The 23726-nt window shown below is 42.2% G+C and overlaps 5 protein-coding genes across 5 annotated transcripts; 4 read left to right on the forward strand and 1 right to left on the reverse strand.

The window, feature by feature from the left end:
* Window positions 1-371: 371 nt before the first annotated feature.
* Window positions 372-10639, forward strand: LOC128303116 (toll-like receptor 13). Its single transcript, XM_053039974.1, has 6 exons — window positions 372-648; window positions 3050-3285; window positions 7308-7604; window positions 7674-7901; window positions 8097-8358; window positions 9330-10639. The coding sequence occupies exons 1-6, from the start codon at window positions 372-374 to the stop codon at window positions 10637-10639; spliced, it is 2610 nt and encodes an 869-aa protein (XP_052895934.1).
* Window positions 10640-11153: 514 nt separating this feature from the next.
* On the forward strand, window positions 11154-12557 carry LOC128305834 (leucine-rich repeat-containing G-protein coupled receptor 6-like). The gene is made up of 2 exons (XM_053043450.1): window positions 11154-11169; window positions 11239-12557. The coding sequence occupies exons 1-2, from the start codon at window positions 11154-11156 to the stop codon at window positions 12555-12557; spliced, it is 1335 nt and encodes a 444-aa protein (XP_052899410.1).
* Window positions 12558-13588: 1031 nt separating this feature from the next.
* Window positions 13589-14992, forward strand: LOC128303117 (leucine-rich repeat protein SHOC-2-like). The gene is made up of 2 exons (XM_053039975.1): window positions 13589-13604; window positions 13674-14992. Exons 1-2 carry the CDS (start codon window positions 13589-13591, stop codon window positions 14990-14992), a joined length of 1335 nt encoding a protein of 444 aa, XP_052895935.1.
* Window positions 14993-16145: 1153 nt separating this feature from the next.
* On the forward strand, window positions 16146-23697 carry LOC128305830 (protein melted). The gene is made up of 7 exons (XM_053043448.1): window positions 16146-16250; window positions 16325-16573; window positions 16657-17867; window positions 17948-18665; window positions 18733-19653; window positions 19733-19915; window positions 22547-23697. The coding sequence occupies exons 1-7, from the start codon at window positions 16146-16148 to the stop codon at window positions 22619-22621; spliced, it is 3462 nt and encodes a 1153-aa protein (XP_052899408.1). The 3' UTR covers window positions 22622-23697.
* Window positions 20686-22276, reverse strand: LOC128305835 (46 kDa FK506-binding nuclear protein). Its single transcript, XM_053043451.1, has 2 exons — window positions 22128-22276; window positions 20686-21874 (listed from the first exon to the last, which is right to left on the reverse strand). The coding sequence occupies exons 1-2, from the start codon at window positions 22135-22137 to the stop codon at window positions 20802-20804; spliced, it is 1083 nt and encodes a 360-aa protein (XP_052899411.1). The 5' UTR covers window positions 22138-22276; the 3' UTR covers window positions 20686-20801.
* Window positions 23698-23726: the final 29 nt, after the last annotated feature.

Here is a 23726-nt window from a genome sequence, read left to right on the forward strand (position 1 = left end):
TTAAATAATTTGTTTAATAGCATCTTCAATATTAAATAATTTATATTAAATTAAAATTTCATTTTGATGGCGATTATGAAAACATTCGTTCGCATAAATAGCCTTCCTAGGCACTGCTTTTTGCAGTAGCGTGGTAATTACGGCACGGTTCGGTAGCAAATTCAAAAAATATCTAGCCTGAGTGATGAACATCGTTCGCGGTAAATAGCTCATGTGGTAAATAGATTTTGTACGGCGCTATACTTAACGTTCACAATTCATTGATAGGTATTTTGTCAACCTTGATCATTTGGCATCAATTGGAGATTAACTTGTGCGAAGAGGCTTGCAACAGTCGAACTTTCCGTGGTTGTATAATTGATGTCATCAACATGACTTCGGGTGACGGAGTGAAGCTACTGCGAACCCTTGAAAATGAAGAAGAGGTGTATATCGGGAAGCTGGTTGTAGCCATCAGTCCCGCGGGAGTATTTCTGCAAAAAATTAGCCACCTGGTTACATACGTAACTTACACTGACTACCAGGAACCTACCTTCAATCTTCCGGAAGGCAATACTATCAGTGAAATCCAGATTATGCATGCTACGAGTCTTCGAGCGTTCGTAGCAGGGCCAAGCACACGCCTTGAAAGTCTCAATATTCAACAATGTATGTTGGATCGCTTGCCACAGACTCTGCCCAAGATGACCATGATGAAAAGATTTTTCTTAACAAATTGCCTGTTATCTGTTTTGCGACTGGATATGTTGGTAGAAAATCAAAATTTAATCACCCTGGATCTTTCGTACAATCAAATACGCCAAATATTTCCGGTCACTGCGTATCCTGGAAGGACGTTGAGTATCAAAGGTTTGATACTTAATAACAATCAACTGGAGCGATTAGATATGAGCGTGTTTGCATCGGTACCTAAGCTCGAAGTACTCCACATTGTTGAGAATCGCTTAACGCGGCTCGAATCAACGTTGTCGATCAGTCTTCCTTACCTTAACACAATGTATTGTATGCTTAACCTGATTGAAATCTTCGATCTGAGGAACTTAACGCTTCCTAATTTGTCAATGCTTTCGCTCAGTGGAAACGCTTTGAAGCAGATGCCTTCTCTGTCCAAAATGTTACCAGAACTAGTTTACATAGCTGTTACTGAGAACAATTTAACCCGTGTGGATCTAAGCTATTTCCGACCATATCGAAAACTTAAAGATATTTATCTTTCATCAAACCAAATCACTGCCGTACGTACTTCATCTCCTGTCACACTGCCAGTTCGTAGGTTGGATTTGGGAAACAACAGGATTAGCGTCTTCAACATCACTGGATGTGGCTTCCCCAACATGACATCTTTAAATCTGAAGCAAAACCGTCTGACAATGATTCCACCAGTTTTCGACCGATTCCCAAAAGTTAGCTTGATAATGGATGGGAACCCGATCACATGCGACACTTTACTTCCCTACAAAGATAAAATTGAGAATGGAAAACTTTATAAAGATCAAATATATTTCTCACAGGCATGTGATACTACATCATCGTTCCTAGTTGGAGAGAAAATAAAAGTATGCTGCAACAATTAAAGCAAAATCAATTTGTGTTACAATTCTGTGGATCTTCACATTACAATTATTTCAGGTGATGTAGAAGAGAAATACTACTCCACCAAAATCAACCATCAAATATTTGTATGCTAAATTTAAACGTAGTGAAAAGAGCACTGAGGACGGTGAAAAAGGTGGTTACAGGCGAAAACATTCAAAAAATCCACAAATATATTAAAATCAATCATAATGTGAAGTAGATCGAGATAGCTAACACCCTAAAGATGTCTATGGGACGTGTTGGACATATCGTTCACGAGTATTTGGATATGAGAAAGCTCTGTGCAAAATGGTTGCCGCGTGAGCTCACACTTGACCAAAAACAACAACGATTTGATGATTTGGAGCAATGTTTGGAGCTGTTTAAGCGAAATAAATCCGAGTTTTTGCGTCAGTATGTTACCATGGATAAGTCTTGGCTTCTCCACTTCACTCCAAAGTCCAATAGACAGTCATCCGAGTGGACTGGACGCGATGAACCTGCTCCAAAACGGGGAAAATGTAGCAATCAGTTGGCAAGGTTATGGCGTCTGCTTTTTGGGATTCGCAAGGAATTATCTTCATTGATTATCTTAAGAAAGAAAATACCACTAACAGCAACTATTATATCAAGTTTTTGGAGCGTTTGAAGGACGAAATCGCTAAAAAACGGCAAAAAAAAGTTTTGTTTCATCAAGACAACGCACCGTGTCACAAATCAGTGAAAACAATGACAAAAATTCATGAATTACATTAAGAATTGCTTCCCCACCCATCATATTCCCCAGATATGGCTCCCAGTGACTATTTCCATTTCTCAGATCGCAAAAGGATGCTCGCTGGGAAGAAATTTTCGTCGGAAGAAGAGGTGATCGCCGAAACAAATGCCTTTTTTGAGAAAAGGGGAAAATATTACTCCAAAACTGATTGGCAAAATGGCAAAATTGAAAGACCGCTATAATCGGTGTATCACCCTCGAAGGGATGTATGTTGAATAAAAAAATTATTTTGCAAAAAGGAGTTTTACTGTCAAAGACCATACAGATATCGGCCCATACGTTTACATCAAAGAATGTGCCCTGATTAATTTTCACTCTGCTAGTTTTTTGCAAAAACACAATGGGCATTATTAAGTATGTTACGTGGCCACATTACACGTAGCCAGAGATCTGTGTAATTTAAATAGGTGGATGTTTTCATTTTTGGATAAACGCTAGTTTAAGATGTAACAGTTCAGCAGATTCATTATAAAGCAATTTATGTTGCATTAAATCCTAAATTCCATTCCCTTAAATAGCCGTACTCTGTATCGTTTTCGTTCAAATAGTTGAGAGTTGTACATGGTGTATAGTGCACAGATACCAAAGATACAGATAAGCTGAGTGATGAACATCGTTCGTGGTAAGACCTTGGCAAAATTGAACAGAGGATGGTTTTGTATGATTAAAAGTTTAACTCTCACAATTCATTGATAGGTATTTTGTCAACCTTGATCATTTGGCATCAATTGGAGATTAACATGTGCGAAGAGGCTTGCAACAGTCGAACTTTCCGTGGTTGTATAATTGATGTCATCAACATGACTTCGGGTGACGGAGTGAAGCTACTGCGAACCCTTGAAAATGAAGAATTGGTGTATATCGGGAAGCTGGTTGTAGCCATCAGTCCCGCGGGAGTGTTTCTGCAAAAAATTAGCCACCTGGTTACATACGTAACTTACACTGACTACCAGGAACCTACCTTCAATCTTCCGGAAGGCAATGCTATCAGTGAAATCCAGATTATGCGTGCTACAAATCTTCGAGCGTTCGTTGCAGGGCCAAGCACACGCCTTGAAAGTCTCAATATTCAACAATGTATGTTGGATCGCTTGCCACAGACTTTGCCCAAAATGACCATGATGAAAGAGCTTTTTATAAAAAATTGCCTGTTATCTGTTCTGCGATTGGATATGTTGGTAGAAAATCAAAATTTAACCATCCTGGATCTTTCGTTCAATCAAATACGCCAAATATTTCCGGTCACTGCGTATCCTGGAAGGACATTAAGCATCAACAGATTGTCACTTGTTGGCAATCAACTGGAACGATTAGATATGAGCGTGTTTGCATCGGTGCCTAAGCTCGAAGGACTCGAAATTGTTGAGAATCGTTTAACGCGCCTCGAATCGACGGTGTCGATCAGTCTTCCTTACCTTAACACATTGTATTTTATGTTTAACCTGATTGAAATCTTCGATCTGAGGAACTTAACGCTTCCTAATTTGTCAATGCTTTCGCTCAGTAGAAACGCTTTGAAGCAGATGCCTTCTCTGCCCAAAATGTTACCAGAACTAGATTACATAGCTGTTACTGAGAACAATCTAACCCGTGTGGATCTAAGCTATTTCCGACCATATCGAAAACTTAAAGATATTTATCTTTCATCAAACCAAATCAGTACCGTACGTACTTCATCTCCTGTCACACTGCCAGTTAGTTGGTTGGATTTGGGAAACAACAGGATTAGCGTCTTCAACATCACTGGATGTGGCTTACCAAACATAACATCTTTAAATCTGAAGCAAAACCGTCTTACAATGATTCCACCAGTTTTCGACCGATTCCCAAAACTTCGTTTGAAAATGGATGGGAACCCGATCACATGCGACACTTTACTTCCCTACAAGGATAAAATTGAGAATGGAAAACTTTATAAAGATCAAATATATTTCTCACAGGCATGTGATACTACATCATCGTTCCTAGTTGGAGAGAAAATAAAAGTATGCTGCAACAATTAAAGCAAAATCAATTTGTGTTACAATTCGGAGGATCTTCACATTACAATAATTTCAGGTGATGTAGAAAAGAAAATGTTTATCAAAAACCCTGGATGTCCTACCAAAATATGGTAGAAGAGCTCATCTTGGTAGAAGAGCTTTTCGTTCTCCTAAATTTTGAATTACGTTTATATCTAAGAAGGTGCCCTGATTAATTTTCACTCTGCTAGTTTTTTGCAAAAACACAATAGGCATTATTAAGTATGTTACGTGGCCACATTGCACGTAGTCAGAGATCTATGTAATTGAAATAGGCGGATGTTTTCATTTTTGGATAAACGCTAGTTTAAGATGTAACAGTTCAGCAGATTCATTATAAAGCAATTTATGTTGCATTAAATCCTAAATTCCATTCCCTTAAATAGCCGTACTCTGTATCGTTTTCGTTCAAATAGTTGAGAGTTGTACATGGTGTATAGTGCACAGATACCAAAGATACAGATAAGCTGAGTGATGAACATCGTTCGTGGTAAGACCTTGGCAAAATTGAACAGAGGATGGTTTTGTATGATTAAAAGTTTAACGTTCACAATTCAATGTCAGGGGTTTCTTGGATCTTGCTTATTTGGTTACAAATGGAAATGAATGTTGCCGAACAGGATTGCACGATTGAAAATATCTACAGCTGTGAAATCGATATAATCAACATGACTTCGGGTGACGGGGTGAAGCTACTGAGAACCCTTGAAAATAATTCATATGTCCAAATTCAGAAACTGATTGTGGCCACCAGTCCATCAGGAGTGTTTCTGCAAAAAATCAGCCACCTGGTTGCATACGTTACGTATATTAACTACGAAGAACCAACCTTCAATCTTCCGGAAGGCAATACTATTAGTGAAATAGATATTATGCGTGGTACAGGTCTTCGAGCGTTCGTTGCAGGGCCAAACACACGCCTTGAGAATCTGAATATTCGACATTGCTCACTGGATCGCTTACCGCAGACTCTACCCAAAATGACTATGATGAAACAGCTTTTTATAACAAATTGCCTGTTATCTGTTCTGCGACTGGATATGTTGGTAGAAACCCAAAATTTAACCATCCTGGATCTGTCGTACAATCAAATACGCCAAATATTTCCGGTCACCGCGTATCCTGGAAGGACGTTGAGCATCGACAAATTGATACTTAATGGCAATCAACTGGAACGATTAGATATGAGCGTGTTTGCATCGGTGCCTAAGCTCGAAGGACTCGAAATTGTTGAGAATCGTTTAACGCGCCTCGAATCGACGGTGTCGATCAGTCTTCCTTTCCTTAACACATTGCAATTTACAAATAACCTAATTGAAATATTCGATCTGAGGAACTTAACGCTTCCTAGCCTGTCAGTACTTTATCTCAGTTCTAATGCTCTGAATCAGATGCCTTCTCTGCCGAAAATGTTATCAGAACTAGATTATATCGCTCTTAGTGAGAACAATCTAACCCGTGTGGATCTAAGCTATTTCCGACCATATCGAAAACTTAAAGATATTTATCTTTCATCAAACCAAATCACTGCCGTACGTACTTCATCTCCTGTTACACTGCCAGTTAATTGGATGGAATTGGAAAACAACAAGATTAGCGTCTTCAACATCACTGGATGTGGCTTCCCCAACATGACATCTTTAAATCTGAGGAAAAACCGTCTTACGGTGGTTCCACCTGTTTTCGACCGATTCCCAAAAGTTAGCTTGAAAATGGATGGGAATCCGATCACATGCGACACTTTACTTCCCTACAAGGATAAAATTCTGAATGAAAAACTTTATAAAGATCGAGTATCTCTTTCACGGGCATGTGATACTACATCATCGTTTCTAGTTGGAGAGAAAATTAAAGTTTGTTGTAACAATTAACGCAAAATCATTTTGGATATATGTTAATGTAATACTATTGTATCGTTGATATCGAAAGAATACTATGTGAAGTGCTGGGATGATGCGCCGAATTCTTTATTTTATGTTTATTTTGAATTATAGAAAAAACGAAACATAAAAGAAAATATATCGTAGAAGAGTTCAAAATCCTCTGTGGATTCGATCTTTATCAATACTGTTGCAGGAAGATTCATGTTGCATATTAAAGTGATGGAGCGCTGTTTACAATACGCTTCAACATTTTTTAAACCTCCAACAAATGACTCTCGGAGGAGCGAATTAGTTCCGAATTAGAGATGTGCGAAAATAAATACGGAATGAAAAGGCTCTCTCTTCCAACGAAAACTCCACCAATACCTCGGTGAATATACAGCGCAAGAAGGAAAGACATTTATGCGAAAAATCACTCGCGTAAGAACAAAAAGTTTTATAACAATTCAAAACTTTGACTTAAAATGCTTATATTACAGTCGGTTGTCGTATACATCAGGGACTACCAGATGACATACACGTTTGAACTATTTTATCTAAATTTCAAATAGTTTTAGATCAAAGAAGCATTTTATTCTCATCTCTCGGGTTCTGTTGCATTAGAATGATTGCAAAATTTAAATGAACAACGTATTTTCTTTCAATAATGAAAACAGTTCATAATGAAAAATAAAATCATGATTGATGCAGAGCGTTAAAGGTGACTGTTGCACGTGGCCTAATTTACGGGAATCGTGTATAGTTTTAACCTTGGCTAGAGGATAGTTCATTGTGTGATTAATCCTGAAACACATTATAATGTAATTTAATGCAAATATTGCCAAATTTCGTCTGTATAAAAACGCATACCATAACTGGCTTATATCAGTAGCATAGTGACTGTGGTACGAACTGTGAACAGTTCATAAATCTCTAGCCTAAGCGATGTCCATTGTTTGTGGTAAGGAGTGGTGTGGTGATAGCTCAGGAATGAATTTTTATGCTAAACTTATTATTAACATTTTCATGTTAGGACTTTTCTGGATCTTGTTCATCTCTTGCCAATTCAAGATGCATGCATGCATTGACGATTGTACTAGTCGACAGATCCATGACTGTGAAATCGATATCATCAACATGACCTCGGGAGGAGCAGTAAAACTCCTAAGGCTTTTGGAAAACGAATCAAACGTCCAAATCAACAAGCTGGTCATAGCCATCAGTCCGTCAGGAGTGTTTCTGCAAAAGATTAGCCACCTGGTTGCATACCTCATGTATAACAACTATCGAGAACCAACATTCAATCTACCGGAAGGCAATACTATCAGCGAAATTCAGATTATGCGTGCCAGTGGTCTTCGAGCATTCGTAGCTGGACGAAATACAAATCTAGACGTTCTAACTATTCAACAATGCACACTGGATCGCCTGCCGCAGACTCTACCCAAGATGACCGTGCTGAAGCAACTTTGTATAACAAATTGCATGTTATCCGTTCTGCGGTTAGATATGTTGGTAGAAAATCAAAATCTGACCACCCTGGATCTGTCGTACAATCAAATACGCCAAATATTTCCGGTCACCGGTGGTCCGGATCGGACATTGAGCATTGATTCGTTGATGCTGACAGACAATCTGCTGGAACATTTAGATATGACCGTGTTTGTATCTACTCCAAAACTCAACCAACTCTTGATTTCGCAAAATTATCTGACTCGCTTTGATGTGCCAGTACTGATTACCCTTCCTCACCTAAAAAATTTTTTTGCTTATGGAAACCTCATCAAATCAATCGATCTGCGAAATCTAACACTTCCTAACCTCAGCATGCTTTCTCTCGATTCTAATCTGCTCACGCAGATGCCATTCCTACCGAAACTGTTACCAGAACTATATTATCTGTCTATTAATGGTAACAACATATCCCATCTGGATTTAAGCTATTTCCGACCATATCGAAAATTGGAGGAAATTTATCTTACATCAAACCAAATCAGTACCGTACGTACTTCAACTCCTGTACGACTGCCGATTGAATCGTTGGATTTGCAAAACAACAGGATCATTTTGTTCAACATGACTGGGTGCGACTTACCAAACATGACATCGTTGGATCTGGGGGGTAATCGTCTTACAAAGATTCCACCTGTGTTTGAACGATTCCCAAAACTTAGCATAACAATGGATGCGAACCCGGTCACTTGCCACACTCTACTACCCTATAAGGATAAAATTAATTCTGGAAAACTTTATAAAGATCGAGTATCTCCTTCATCCGCATGTGATACAACATCATCGTTTCTAGTTGGGGAAACAATAAAAGTTTGCTGTGACGGATAAACGGAGTTCAGTTTGAAGCTACTTTTATATTGGTTGTCCTTTCTTACTGAAAACTAAAATTAATTGCCTTAATATAATACCTACTCGCCGTTCATTTGTAAATTTCGTGTGATAACCGGAAATTTTAAGTTCTACGCAATGTTCTCACTCTTTGGCTGTCTTAAGATTTGGACTAGTGACTTTCATTGTCAATCTTGCATGCATTTCGAAAAGTCTATTTGTCAATCGTTTTAAGCAATTCGTTTCTTCACAATTTTCAATACGCTAAGATTGTCAGGGCATTATTATTTATGCCACTGTCCGAATTAGTAAACATTTTCTGAAGTCATGATAAGTCAATAATGAAACTGAACGGATGATCAATATGGATATTGATGATCAAAGCTGATTAAAATTATTATTGTATCAAAAATTACATCAGCATCAAAGATTAATTTCCTGGGTTCCTAGTTATGGCAAATTTCTCTTAAAAAGTTGCATTATTTTTCGATTGACGAATAACATGCGTTCAAGGATCATATTATAATCCAATTTAACACAAATGCTGCAAACAACATTTTGCTTCAAAAGCGAAGTGCAGTGACGGTTTTCATTGCATTAGCTTAGTGAATTAGGCACGCGCTGTGTAGTTAGCAAATATCTCGGCTGAAACATGTTGATTATGCGAGAACGAAAACAACTTGGTGGTAAGTTTGTGCTTTTTTCTTGGTGACATTATGTTATTTTAAATTTTAAACTATTCTCTTTGGTTAGAATTTGCCTGTTGGATTCTGTTAATTTGGTATCAATTGGAGAAGCACCTTTGTGATGGTCAATGTATCAAACGGTTTCTATCATATTGTGATGTCGGTGTTATCAACATGACCTCGGATGGAAGAGTGAAGCTTATGGGGCTTATTGATCAAGCACCGGTAGTACGTGTTGAGAAGATGATCGTAGCCATCAGCCCTACCGGACCGTTTTTGCAAACAATTAGCCCCTTCATTGATTCCATCGCGTATGGTAACTACCAAGACCCTACCTTTGTTGTTCCGGAAGGCAATACTATCAGCGAGATCAGCTTTATGCGTGCTACAAGCCTTCGTGCGTTTATTGCCGGACCGAACACATTTCTGGCTTACCTAAATGTTGAATATTCTGCGTTGGATCGCTTGCCACAGACTCTGCCAAAGTTGGATAGGTTAAAAAAGCTTACCATAAAATACGGTATGTTATCCATTCTGCGACTGGATATGTTGGTAGAAAATCAAAATTTGACTACCCTGGATCTGTCGTACAATCAAATACGCCAAATATTTCCGCTCACAGCGTATCCTGGAAGGACGTTGAGCATCGACAAATTAATACTTAATGGCAATCAACTGGAACGTTTGGATATGAGCGTGTTTGCATCAATGTCAAAACTCGACTATTTTTATGTATTGGAAAATCGCTTAACTCAATTGGATGCGTCGATACCAACCACCTTTTCCAAACTTTCCACATTTTACATAGGTGGTAACAAAATCAGAACGCTCGATCTGAGGAATTTAACGCTTCCGAGCCTCTTAACCGTTTCTCTTGGTCCCAACAATTTGAAGCAGATGCCATCCCTACCAAAGGCGTTGCCGGCACTTGAATACATGTCGCTTGAAAAGAACAACCTTACTCAATTGAACCTAAGCTATTTCCGAAAATATCAAACATTGAAATACGTATTCATTACGTCGAACCAAATCACTGCCGTACGTACTTCATCTCCTGTAAAACTGTCTTTTGTTCGGTTCGGTTTATTAGATAACAAAATCAACTTGTTAAACCTCACTGGGTGCAGCTTCCCCAACATGACATCTCTAAATCTGAGGAAAAACCATCTTACGGTGGTTCCAGCTGTGTTTGAACGATTCCCGAAACTAACTGTAACATTGGATATGAACCCGATCACATGCGACACGCTACTCCTGTACAAGGAGCAGATCAAGAATGACAAACTTTACAAAGACCGAGTATCTCCCGCATGGCCATGCAGTACGACTTCTTCGTTTCTAGTTGGGGAAAAAATAAAGATATGCTGTGACAGTTGAAGCTGGCGGATCGTTACAACGAATCATACTACGCTCGAAATCCTCTGAGAAACATGATTTTTAATCATAACATAAAAATAATTAATTGTATCTCCCACTTACTTATTGTGAACAGCGAAATGTTACTCCGCATACAATCAAAATTAATTATGCATACGTGAATGAAATGAAATGAAATTAATAAATAATTTTCTTTTCTGAATGAATTCTGAACAAAACATGTTGACGACCACTACAAAACAGATCATTTTGAGCACACTAAAATAACACGTTACCAAATAGTATTATGAACTTCTATCCCTTTATCATCATAAAAAAAATCGATCAAAACAGCATTAGACACATAATTGAAATCTTTTATTTTTTATGACACATTGTTGACTGACAAATTACGGTACAATTTAGCAACCACACGCAGAATTTCTTCAGGCCTAAATAGCTGAGCTGTAGTATCATTATCGACAGTATCGAGACGAGGTTAACCAATAGTGCATTGTCTATCAACATTTGAATTATGGCTGTTTTGTACTGTAAGTATTCAGCCAATGGATGGTGGTGATCTACGCATCTAACCGGTGATCATTATTGTCCTTCGTTAGCAACAGGATTGGTTCTGTGGATTTTGTGTCAGATTGGATCTCGTCCCTGTTTCGCTCAATGTAAGGAACCGAATGCGTTTCTTTGCGACATCGGAGTAGTCAACATGACTTCTGACGGAGGAGCCAAGATACGTAACGCCATTGACAGCCAAGATTTTATGTATGCAGTAGGCATCGAGAAGCTGATCGTCAGCAGCAGTGCTTCTGGTCCTTTTCTGCAGAGAATTGCGCGCTTTACGGAAACGATTACTTATTACTTCTATCGTGATCCTGTGTTCCAAGTTCCAGCAGGCAACACAATTGCCGAAATCGACATTATCAATGCAGCTAACTTGCGGGCAGTGGTGGCAGGTACGAATCGCCACTTAAAGAGACTGCAGCTGGAGAACTGCCAACTAGATCGTATGCCTCCGACACTCTCGCAGATGATCGAGCTGGAGGAATTGATTGTCGTACGTTGCGCAATGACAGCATTGCGACTAGACGTGTTGGTGACCAATCCAAAACTCAATATTTTAAAACTTTCAAGTAATCAAATAAGGCAACTCTTTCCGATTACCTCGTTACCAAAACAAAGGTTGTCACTAGCAACGATTGATTTGTCCAACAATCAATTGGAACGTCTGGATTTGTCCATCTTTGACCATATACCGGACCTGGAGCGGTTGTACGTACAAGCGAACCGCATCGTTCGCATCGAGGCGACAGCACCGGTAACTTACGCTTCACTCTTGCGACTGGATGTCAAATCGAACAAAATATCTTCCTTAGATACACGCAATCTCACGCTGCCTTCATTGACTTCGTTCTATGTGGACGACAATGCGCTCACAGAAATACCAACTCGTTGGGGATCGCTGCCCAGTTTGCTCTATCTCGGGTTGGATCGAAACAATCTGAAACAAATCGACATGAGTGTATTTCGGCAGCTTCCGAACTTGACCCAAATTTACATCAGCGAAAACAACATCCAGACTATACGCACCTCGTCCCCTATTACTCTACCAAAGCTTGATATGTTATCGCTCGAAAATAATCGCATCGCGTCGGTAAACTTTACAGGATGCAATTTTCCTGAGTTAACTATTATTGTGCTGACGAATAATCTGCTGACGACAGTTCCGCCTCTCTTTCAACGATTTCCCAAAACACGGATGTCCGTCGAGTGGAATCCAATCAAATGTTCCAATATTTTGTCGTTCAAGACCAAGATTGAAGAGAATCGGCTTTTTGTGATCACCGCTACGACACAGTCAGAATGTAACACGCAATCCTCAATTGTACTTGATGAAGAGATAAGAGCATGTTGTGAAGCTTAGCAAGTATTCAACCTTCCACGAATATCGGGGGCTTGACGAAAAAAGTTAATCGTTAGAATTTGTCCAAAACGGAGCGAGCCGGTGGTGAATTGGTAGCGGTGCCGGTTTTCACACGATAGGACCGGTCCAAAATCCCATCCAGACCTATACTCCCTATGCAGCACTGACTATTTATCCGGCTACGGATAAATAAAATCACATTTTGAATACGTAATAAAGAATGGCAGAAATGACAGGTCTTAGACCTTTTGAGGTTTTGAGACCAATGAAGTAAAGAAGATTTGCCCAAAGTAATATCACTTTATACAAGATAAATATAAAAAGTGCACTCATGAAAACTCATTTCTTTTTTACTCGAGAGGTCTCCATAACTCTGCACAAAAATGATTCCGACACTTGCGTCTAGCAACTGATTCATGTCAATATAAACACTTACTTCAATAATAATAAATTTGAATAAAAAAAACTTGATGTAACTGAATACCATTTTTAACGCTAGAACCAAATTTTAATGTAATCCATTTCCCTATAAATGGAAATAGAAAAAGTTATGGATAATAATGGCAAATAGAAAAAAACGTTATTACAATGATGAACAACATACGTCATAATGGGTAAGAGCTACACTGGACCGTAAAATCAAAAATTATCAGTCGTTAGTCAAAGAAGTTTATGTAATTGGTTATTATCAAACAAATTCAAATGGCATGCAGTAAATGAGTAAGTTTGCCATTATACTGTAGTTATTTTTTATTTTCATTTTATGTTATGAAGAACAACGTGGTCATACTGCATGCAAATTGTATTATGAACTTTCAGCAAATCTATCAAAACAGCATTAGACACATTATTGAAATCTTTTATTTTTTATGACACGCTGTTGACTGACAAATTGCGATACAATTGAGCAATAGCAATTTAACAATCACACGCAGAATTTCTTCAGGCCTAAATAGCTGAGCTGTAGTATCATTATCGACAGTATCGAGACGAGGTTAACCAATAGTGCATTGTCTATCAACATTTGAATTATGGCTGTTTTGTACTGTAAGTATTCAGCCAATGGATGGTGGTGATCTACGCATCTAACCGGTGATCATTATTGTCCTTCGTTAGCAACAGGATTGGTTCTGTGGATTTTGTGTCAGATTGGATCTCGTCCCTGTTTCGCTCAATGTAAGGAACCGAATGCGTTTCTTTGCGACATCGGAGTAGTCAACATGACTTCTGACGGAGGAGCCAAGATACGTAACGCCATTGACAGCCAAGATTTTATGTATGCAGTAGGCATCGAGAAGCTGATCGTCAGCAGCAGTGCTTCTGGTCCTTTTCTGCAGAGAATTGCGCCCTTTACAGAAACGATTATTTATTTGATCTATCGTGATCCTGTGTTCCAAGTTCCAGCAGGCAACACTATTGCCGAAATCGAAATTAGCAATGCAGCTAATTTACGATCGGTGGTGGCAGGTACCAATCGTCACTTAAAGAGACTGCAGCTGGAGAACTGCCAGCTAGATCGTGTGCCTCCGACACTCTCGCAGATGATCGAGCTGGAGGAATTGATTATCGCAAGTTGTGCAATGACAGCACTGCGACTAGACGTGTTGGTAAACAATCCGAAACTGAATATCTTAAGCCTTTGGAGTAATCAAATAAGGCAACTATTTCCGATCACATCGCCACCAAAACAGGGGTTGACACTTGCAATTATTGATTTGTCCAACAATCAATTGGAACGTCTGGATATGTCCTTCTTCGTCCATATGCCGGACCTGGAGCGGTTGAACATACAAGCGAACCGCATCGTTCGCATCGAGGCGACAGCACCGGTAACTTACGCTTCACTCTTGCGACTGGATGTCAAATCGAACAAAATATCTTCCTTAGATACACGCAATCTCACGCTGCCTTCATTGACTTCGTTCTATGTGGACGACAATGCGCTCACAGAAATACCAACTCGTTGGGGATCGCTGCCCAAATTGCACTACGTCGGATTTGATCGAAACAATCTGAAACAAATCGACATGAGTGCATTTGGTCAATTTCAAAACTTGACCCAAATTTACATCAGCGAAAACAACATCCAGACTATTCGCACCTCGTCCCCAATTACTCTACCAAAGCTTGATATGATTGTGTTCGAAAACAATCGCATCGCGTCGGTAAACTTTACAGGATGCAATTTTCCTGAGTTGAACCTTATTTCGCTGATGAATAATCTGCTGACGACAGTTCCGCCTCTCTTTCAACGATTTCCCAAAACACGGATGTCCGTCGAGTGGAATCCTATTAAATGTTCCAATTTATTGTCGTTAAAGACCAAGATTGAAGAGAATCGGCTTTTTGTGATCACCGGTACGACGCAGTCGAGATGTTCCACGACATCTTCGATCGTACTTAATCAAGAGACAAGCGCATGTTGTGAAGCTTGACCATCAGTGATGCGAGTGAAACATAAATCTTCAACCATTCGGAAATCTGAAGGACGTTTCCTCAATGTAATATGAATCCTGGAAAATTATACAAGAATAAAAAGTTGCTCCCAATGAATAGATTTCTGTAGAATTCGTGCTACTCTTGATGTATCTTTTCATCTCTGTTTTGCCCTTCCTTCACTATTCCAGGGCGTATTTATGTATAATGATGATGCAATCGGTTACTCATCATCGGCAAACAATTATATCGGTTCCCGGTGCGTTCCTACGCCAGAAAAGTCTGTTCACTGATGCTGATGTAAATTAAGACGTTCGTTTGCGTTCGAGAAGCTGCTATCCGCAAGGCTTTCAAGAAATGGAAGTCGATGAACTCGAGATGCTTGCATAACTGTTTGCACAGGTATTTCCGGCCACTGTTGCATCCAGCTAAAGGCATCAAAATTGAAGTTTGAAAATAATAATGATTCTACGTTCTCTAACTTTGATGTTATAACTTTTGTAACTACTCATAGTTTGATCCTCCTTATATTCATATTTCACGTCACTTAAAATTGTGTTTTCCAATTTACTCTCTTTTTCACAGATCTTCTAGAAATAGCAACGAACAAACAAGAATCATCTGACGTACACTCCGAAGTTGACAGATGCTGAAAGATTGTGGCAGCAAAAGTAAACTGCATATGTGTACTTAAATCGGAAGTGTATGAAAGCATAATTTACCGTTCTTTTAGTTCGCTTTTGCTGCCGATCAGCTTTCCTCTCACTGGGTTGAGCTAATGAGTTTTCTTTGTGCGAAGCGTTACAGACGGATAGAACGAAGGAGGCTAAACCAACCGTTGAATATTATCGCTCCTTTATTTTATGCTCTCCGAGCGGTGTAGTTGTTACCACAAGAAAAAGGGAAAATCTAAGCCAAGGTAACGTGTGATAAAAAATGCATAAACAGCAGACTGCATAAGGAAACCAGCCGTCGCGGTGACAGCGAATAGTATCGGGATGCAGTATCTTCCCTACTTTCCGGATTGATAGATTCATCAGATAGAGGAGCCAAAAGTGAACCACAAGGAAACGAAATAAAAAAAAAGTTTATAACTTCCTTGCAAGAAACAACAAATATCCGACACAAAAGTACATTTCCGGGGTGTCAAACATGCACGACCTATTTACCACTGTGCTGTCCAAAAGGGATCTATCCCGGGCCGGAGAGCTGTTTTCCATCGCCGACTACGAGATTGTGAATGATCTGACTGAAGTGGTAAGTTGTGTTAATGTGACCGTATGACTTTAATGGCTTGAAAAAATGAGTTTTCCTTTCTTATTGTCCACCAGTTGGAGGAGATTTCATCCATCATCTCCCACGAAGACTATCTGCACAACAGCAACGACCAGTCGGTAATCGAAATCTGCATCAACCGGGTAACATCATGCATCAAGAAGACGCACACGATAGCGAAGCACTGTGCCGGGCTGGTCAGTCTGTTGGAAACATGCCTACGCTATAACTTGCAACCCACGGGTAAGGATGTGGATCCGCCGCATGCGAAGATATCGTCTGACATCATTTCCAGCATATTTCTGGTAGGAACTGCCTCCGTCTCGTCTGCAATAGACATTCTTCCGCAAAGGTTTAATTCTACTTTTGGTTGTGTTTCTTCCGGCAGAACTACAACAAGCAAGTGGTGATGGAGGTGACACTGCCCGTTGCGGTTAAGTTTCTCAACCAGGGTAACCTCGAGCTATCGCGCAACCTCGCCAGCTACCTTTCATCGGCGGCCATCGAGTACTCGTATCTGCTGTCACCACATGTACACGTCATCCTCGAATCGCTGCTCGGCGGTAACTACGGCCTCTGCCATGTTCTGTCGCAAATTTACGACGCAACGCCGGACCCGATCAATGACGCTGGGCCAAAGTTTGTGGAGATTGTACCACGGTGCGAACTGCAGGAGCAGCTCGTCATACTGCAGCTGCTTGTCACGATCGCGAAACAGAAACCATCCTGCCTGACCGAAAGCATTCCATCGTTGCTGGAGCTAGCCACGATCCGGCCACCATTATCCGCGGCGACACTGCTGGTGCTGCTCAAGCTGGCCGAATCCAAACCGATCAAGCTGGCCGAATACACGGAAGCGTTCAAGCTGATCGCCCAAAGTGTACCGCAGACGGTCGGGTTCGCCGCACAGATACTCTCCGCCATCGGGCGTTGCGGCAAGGACCGAGCCCAGGTGGCGTTAGACTTTGTGCTCGAGCATTTACCACGTGCCGATCGGCCGTTGCAAACGATTCTGCTGAACGAGGCGACCAAACTGTGCACAAAGTATCCGGTCCTGTTCACCGACAAGGTTACCTCCGTCGTTCGGCAACGGCAGCTGAGCAATAACAGTCAAATCAAGCAAACTGCGTCCGGTGGAGTGACGATTGTGAATCTAAACTCGTCTGTCACGCTGCCCACGCCCACGTCCACATCAACAGGGACGGCAAGTTTGGGTGTGCACGGAAATGGTGGAACCGCTCTCGGTACGAACGGCCCATCCGGAGCGGCAGTTGGCATTCTGGGCAGTACGGGTAGCAGCTCAGTCGGTTACACCCAACATGTGCTCGATCACGGACGATCGATTGTGTCGAAAACACCAAATGTCGCCGTCATAAACAATGGTCATACGCACACGACGAGCAGCGCGATGATGTCGACCACGGTTATCAACACCTCGAACGGCACAACTCTGAGTTCGACCATTCATCCGGCACTGCTTACCAATTTTATGAACGCAGCAAATGGCGTGCCTAGCAGTGGTACCGTCACGACAGCTAGTGGCACCGGAACAGTGGTTAATGGAACTACTGTTGTCTCTCCAACGCCACATCACACAGGGTAAGATGCGCAGTGCGCTGTTGGTCAAGAGCTGCTAATCAATATCTCTGATCGGATGTATCGTTTTTCCCCTTTCTCAGTTACACCCGGAACCGTCCGAAGCTCGGAGACTCGCGCAGTACCGGACGGCTTCATTCGGGCGGAGGAGGTGGTAACAAGAGTACGACACGTTTGAACAATGCGGGCGGATCGATGGGCGGGCTGCACAAATCGCGCCTCGGTTCGTCCCAGCTGATCAATCAATTCAACGGCGATATCGGTGCGGGTGTGTCGATTGATCCAGAAAAACCATCCACAGGCGTTACACCGAACGGACCCGCAATGGTGGACGGTTCCACGTCGCACAACATCATCATGCACAGCGGCAACAGCCATCATTCGAGCGGAAATGTCGCTATCAAAGGAATGATGGCCAGCAGTGGTAGTGGTGGAGGTGGTGGTTTGCTTGGCAACTCGATTCCACCGCCACTAAGCCAGCACGTGACGATTACGGGTGAGAACAAGTGGGGTATACCCCAGACAAAGATCACATCCTGTGGCGTCACAGTGACGACGTCTCCGACCCGTGCACCCCGTCCGTACTCCCACGGCCCAACCAACACGCTGATGGGATCGACCGGTGCGCTCGGTGGCAAGAGTTCACTCGGCGGACTCAACCAATCAACTGGATCGATCGGCATTCAGGTGCACCATGCGTCACCAGCCTCACCGACGATGTTCAACAATCACTCGCAGCAGACGTCACCGCAGCTGACCACCACGCTATCGCTTCACTCGAGCGATGATCCATCTAACCAGGTATCTTTGACCGATCGATTGAATTCCCCATCCGAACGCTTGACTGTATGATGTTCCACGCTTTTAGGTTATTGTCTCCGGTCCCGCAACGGTAACGACACGTCCACGCACGAACGACAATCGGAGTGTAACGATCCTGAACGCCTCCTCGACCACTACGCGCATGAGCGTGTTCGAACCGTACCCGATGCGTGACACCATACAGCACTTCTGTGAGAAGCATCTGGACAAAATCAAGTCATACACGGAAGCGGTGGCCCATCGTATACCACCCCCGGCCAAATGCATCATCGAGGAACGGCGGGCGAAAAAGATGGCCAAGCTCCACTTTGCGTGTCAGGTGCGCGGTCCACACTGCCTCTACTCGCGTACCATGTTTACGATGCGCACGCGCAACCCACGCACCTGGATCCATCTGATGTTTCTGGATCTGCAGGCAAGGGCGGGCAAGAACGCACTCAGCAGCTGGGATCCGAGCGTCAGCCGACTCAAACATTGCTGGGACACGCTCAAGTGTGAAAATCGAACGTTTATAACGCTAGTCACGAGTGCGTTCCCCAACGGTAAGGAGCAAGAAGCGCTGGTCAATGAGCTTCGCCATGCCGGGTTTTTTGACGTGTTCGAAATGGGTCCGGTGACGCTCGGCCCGGGAGGTGGTCCCGCCGGGGGAACGCCCGGTCCAGGGGTAGAATTGACTACTGGTGCGTCGGGATCTACCGGAACGTCCGGTGTCGGATCGGCTACCGGTGTTGACCCGAGCGCAGCCTCAAACGGGGGCAGCTCGGAAGATCTGGAGGTGCTCCAGTGGGGTTGCTTTCTCTGCCACCATCCGGAGAAAGCTATCGGATTTCTGCACGGAAACAATCAACCCGTGATTGAGGGTCAGCTAAAGGAAAAAAAGGGCAAATGGAGATTGTTCCGGAGATGGCGCACTCGCTACTTTACACTTTCCGGTGCACATCTTTCGTGCAAAGGATCGGTTAGTGAGGTAAGTTCCCGCAGTACTGGGAAGAAGGTGAACCGAAGAAATCGTTTATTGATGTTCTGCCCTGTTCGAACAATTATAGACCGGTGGCGAAAGTATCGACGTGAACCAGATCCGATCGGTGAAGGTGTCTCGGGGTGCGCGCAACATCCCCAAAGCGTTTGAAATTTTCACTGGTGATCAGACACTTATCCTTAAGCCGAAAGATGGAAACAAGGCGGAAGAATGGGTGCAATGTTTGAGCATCGTGCTGGCACACTCACAGGTAAGAGGATGTTATTATATAATCGTTTTCACTTAAGCGAACAATATTACTAAAAAGTGTTGTAGCTAGGATGAAAAATACTCACGAAAATAACTGACGTCAGGGTTTTCCGGTTTTGTAGCAACAAAATCCATCGCTGGAGTGTTCAGTGCCACATTCACGTTTGAAAATCACACACACTTAAGTTAAAGACCGTTTTCAACAATAGGAGCACACTTTAATCACGACCGTATTACTTGCCCGAGATGGTCTACTATGATGCACTTTGTCCTTATACAGTTCCTGTGCAATATTCCACATTTCTTTACCTTACGTTTCGAATTCTTAGTTCTTTATGTTAGTTTCCACATGGTTTTTACGTTGTAGTTTATAGTGTTTTAATGAACATTTTTATTAATTTCACCCATTTCAACTTGTACGCTCTCAAAGCGTGCCTCGCTATGCCATACTGAGAAAAGATGGCCGATTGCAAAGGAATGATACCTCACCATTCTGTTTTCATCACTTTTTTCTATTCATACTAATAGTGAGCGAGTTAGAATGATGTGAGCGTCCCGTTCTCACTACCCCAAAATTATCAAGACGCAGCGTGTGCTCTCACTTATAGCCGTTATGTTTACAGTGCAATTGTTCGGTATTTGCGTACCAAAGATGGCTGTCCATTGCCGCGTTTGTCATTACTCCACCTGCAAAAGTATTTTGCAGAACAATAAGCAAATGAATTAATTTGTTCCATTTATCTTTTTCTTTATATCTGAATTTGAGGTTAGAGAATTGAATTGTACCGGTATGTAATCTCTTTTACTAGGCAGCACACATGGATGCTTCCGCTTTTATTGAATGTTATGATTATTTTCTTACAGTAAACCCGCTTGCTCTCTTTCGCTTAGAAAACTTTCTTAAGCTCCACTTCAAACACGAGGGTACTACATGGGGGGATCACCGGAGGACTGCCTTTGGTGCCGTACGCTAGTTTGTGTGGGATGACAAGTCGCCGTTTGCCACCCACCTTCATCCCCGCGACACCCAAATCCCATCCTTTTATGACCTCGCCTCGGCCAAGGCTGAATTTCAGCCCCGGACCCTTGCTCGTACTGTCGAATACCTTGTTGTTCGACTTCAGACGGCCCTCGTAGTAAACCGCTATCTTCTTGCCGGGTTTGGCCTCCGGTCCGGAGCCAACCTTCAAATCTTCGACCATTAGTCCGTCCTGCAGCGTACGCATGCCGCTCTTTTTCTGCTGGTCTTCCTGCTTCTTGGGAGCTTCCTTCGCGAGCTTCGCGTTTCCGTTTACCGGCTTAGCGTCGTTGCTCAACTTGGCTTGCTTTGCCTTCGGCTGCTCATCCTCTTCCTCTTCGTCGTCTTCGTCGTCGTCGTCCTCCTCCTCCTCTTCATCATCGTCATCGTCCTCGTCGTCGTCGTCGTCTTCATCATTATCCTCCTCTTCCTCGCCGTCATCGTCATCGTCCTCGTCCTCGTCGTCAAGCCCGTTCGCAGCACTGTCGTCCAGCATCGACTCGGTGAATGTAGCGTCGTCTTCATCGCTACCCTCTGATACCTCTCCGGCGGCTATCTTTTTGGCAACTTTGGCTTGGGCCACTTGCTTCGCACTTCGAGGTTTGCCATTTGCAGTTACCAGTTCCTCCTCCTCCTCCTCATCCATCTCGTCCTCTTCATCACCCAGCTCGTCCATTTCATCCGGCAGCACGTTGCCGGTGAGATGGACAACTCCTTGTCCCTTGGTCGCGAAACTTATTTCGTCTCCGGTGGCAAACGCTTGGTCCAGAACCACTTGAGGTATTGCCTTATTCAACGTGCACAGTAGATAGGTAATACTCTCCGTTGTGAGCATCACCTGCACGTCCCCGCTACTGTCGGTCAGGTCTAGGGCAGCGTGTGTGAGATGGAAGTCCTGCTCGACCACCTTGGAGTATTTCTTACCCTGCTTTAGGATCAATCCTGTATGGGGGAAACAGAAGGCAGATAATGTAAGACATTGTAGTGCGGTCACCATGTGCTTTTGGCGTGCCTTTGAAGAAACGCGTTATTTCCGTGAATACCGGATTGCAACAAAAGGTGCTACTCACACGCACACACACACGCTTCCACATGACAGCCATGGTCGGTGCGGTGGTGCCGGCAGCAGCCTTTTCCCTTCGCTAGCTAATAATCTTTCCCGGATGGCTGGAATCTTAACGCTAATTCGACTTACCCCAGAACATTTTGATGCGTGTGTGTATAAATGCCGTCAGAAACGAAAAAGCCGGAAACAAGATGTACAGTATTACACTTATGCACAAACAGAGCTAGCCACGAACAAGAGCTGGAGCGGAACAACGTGCTTAATCGCGTTCTGTGAAGGTATTGCGACTGACAGTTGTAGATGAGGCGGGCTAGAAACGAACCCCAGTTTTTATAAACGCGCTGCCTGGAATGAGATTCGAAAATGGCGCGTCGTTGTTCGAACCGGTTCGGAAACGGTTGTTCGAATACGAACTTGAATGTTTCGGATTGGAATCGAATTTCGTAAATTAAAATCTTCGTTTCATCGCGCATGATTAGTTAATTATAAACAATCGGAATAATTAATTTGTATTTCACGTGGTTTCTGTCATTTTTAATATTTTGCAGGCACGAGATAGTCCAACGACACGCACCAACAGTCTTCCAGCCCGCAGTATTGGCAACAGTAGGACGGTTTTCTAAATTATTCCATTTTGCTAGTGAATTACTTCATCTGCACCACTACTGTCGAAATCCTGAAAAATTTAGTGACATTAATTCCGGATTGAACAACGAAGCAACCGTGTCAAAATGAAAAGACATTCGTACTTAATGAGATCAAACACCAACAGGGTAAGCCTAGCCGCAGACATTTTTCAGGAAGCGTTTTCTGTATTCTTAGGGGCTTAAGGGAGCGTAAAAGACTTGAATGAACGAATTGGAAGCTGAGAGTGCAATTTCAGCGCTACTGCATAGTGACATCTTGAGACACGAAAGCACGTCTCAAAAAACCGTAAAGATTTCATACCCCGCTCAGAGGCCAACATATTTGCAATGCGGACAAATCATCAAAACTAGTGTTGGGTAAATCTGATTCAAAATTTGATTGACTCTTTGGACCGAATGAATGAATCTGAATCTCTATTCTAAGAGATTCGTGAACCCTCAAAGATTTATGATTTCTCATAGATTCTTGATTCGTCAAAGATTCTTGAATCCCATAAGACTTGTGAATCTTCAAATATTTGTGATTCCCTGAAGGTTCATAACTACTCAAAGATGACTGGATCTTCGAATTCATGAGGAATGATGAACATTTTTAGAGTCGGCTCATGATTTAAATTTTGATTCCCAAAAGTTTCATTAGACACAACACTAATCAATACCTATGGCTGTCAATCTTTACACGATAAACTTATTCACCTGTTTCACGTTTTCTATTGTTTCTATTGAAAAAAAAATATATATATATACCGAGTGAGATAATTGTACTTAATGAGGAAAGCGATTGAGGTAAAATCATACAAAATACGTCCAAACGAGGGAAACGTTTTAGTGAGAGAAACGAACATGCGTGTCGAGGATTATATTAGGTGATCATATAAACGCATAACATATTGTTTTTGATAATTTTAATAACGTTAAGGCTCTACGTGTTCAGCTTAACTGAAGAGATTTGTCCTTGCTTTTACATTCTACAAACGTTAGACGTTGTCGTTTTAGTGACTCCTTTCGATGCGATTTTGAGCCATTCGAGAAGGTGATACAGTGACCCCAATAAGAACCCCAGACTGGGCAACATTTTATA

The sequence above is a fragment of the Anopheles moucheti genome, chromosome 3 (genome assembly GCF_943734755.1).
Source record: "Anopheles moucheti chromosome 3, idAnoMoucSN_F20_07, whole genome shotgun sequence".
NCBI lineage: Eukaryota > Metazoa > Arthropoda > Insecta > Diptera > Culicidae > Anopheles > Anopheles moucheti.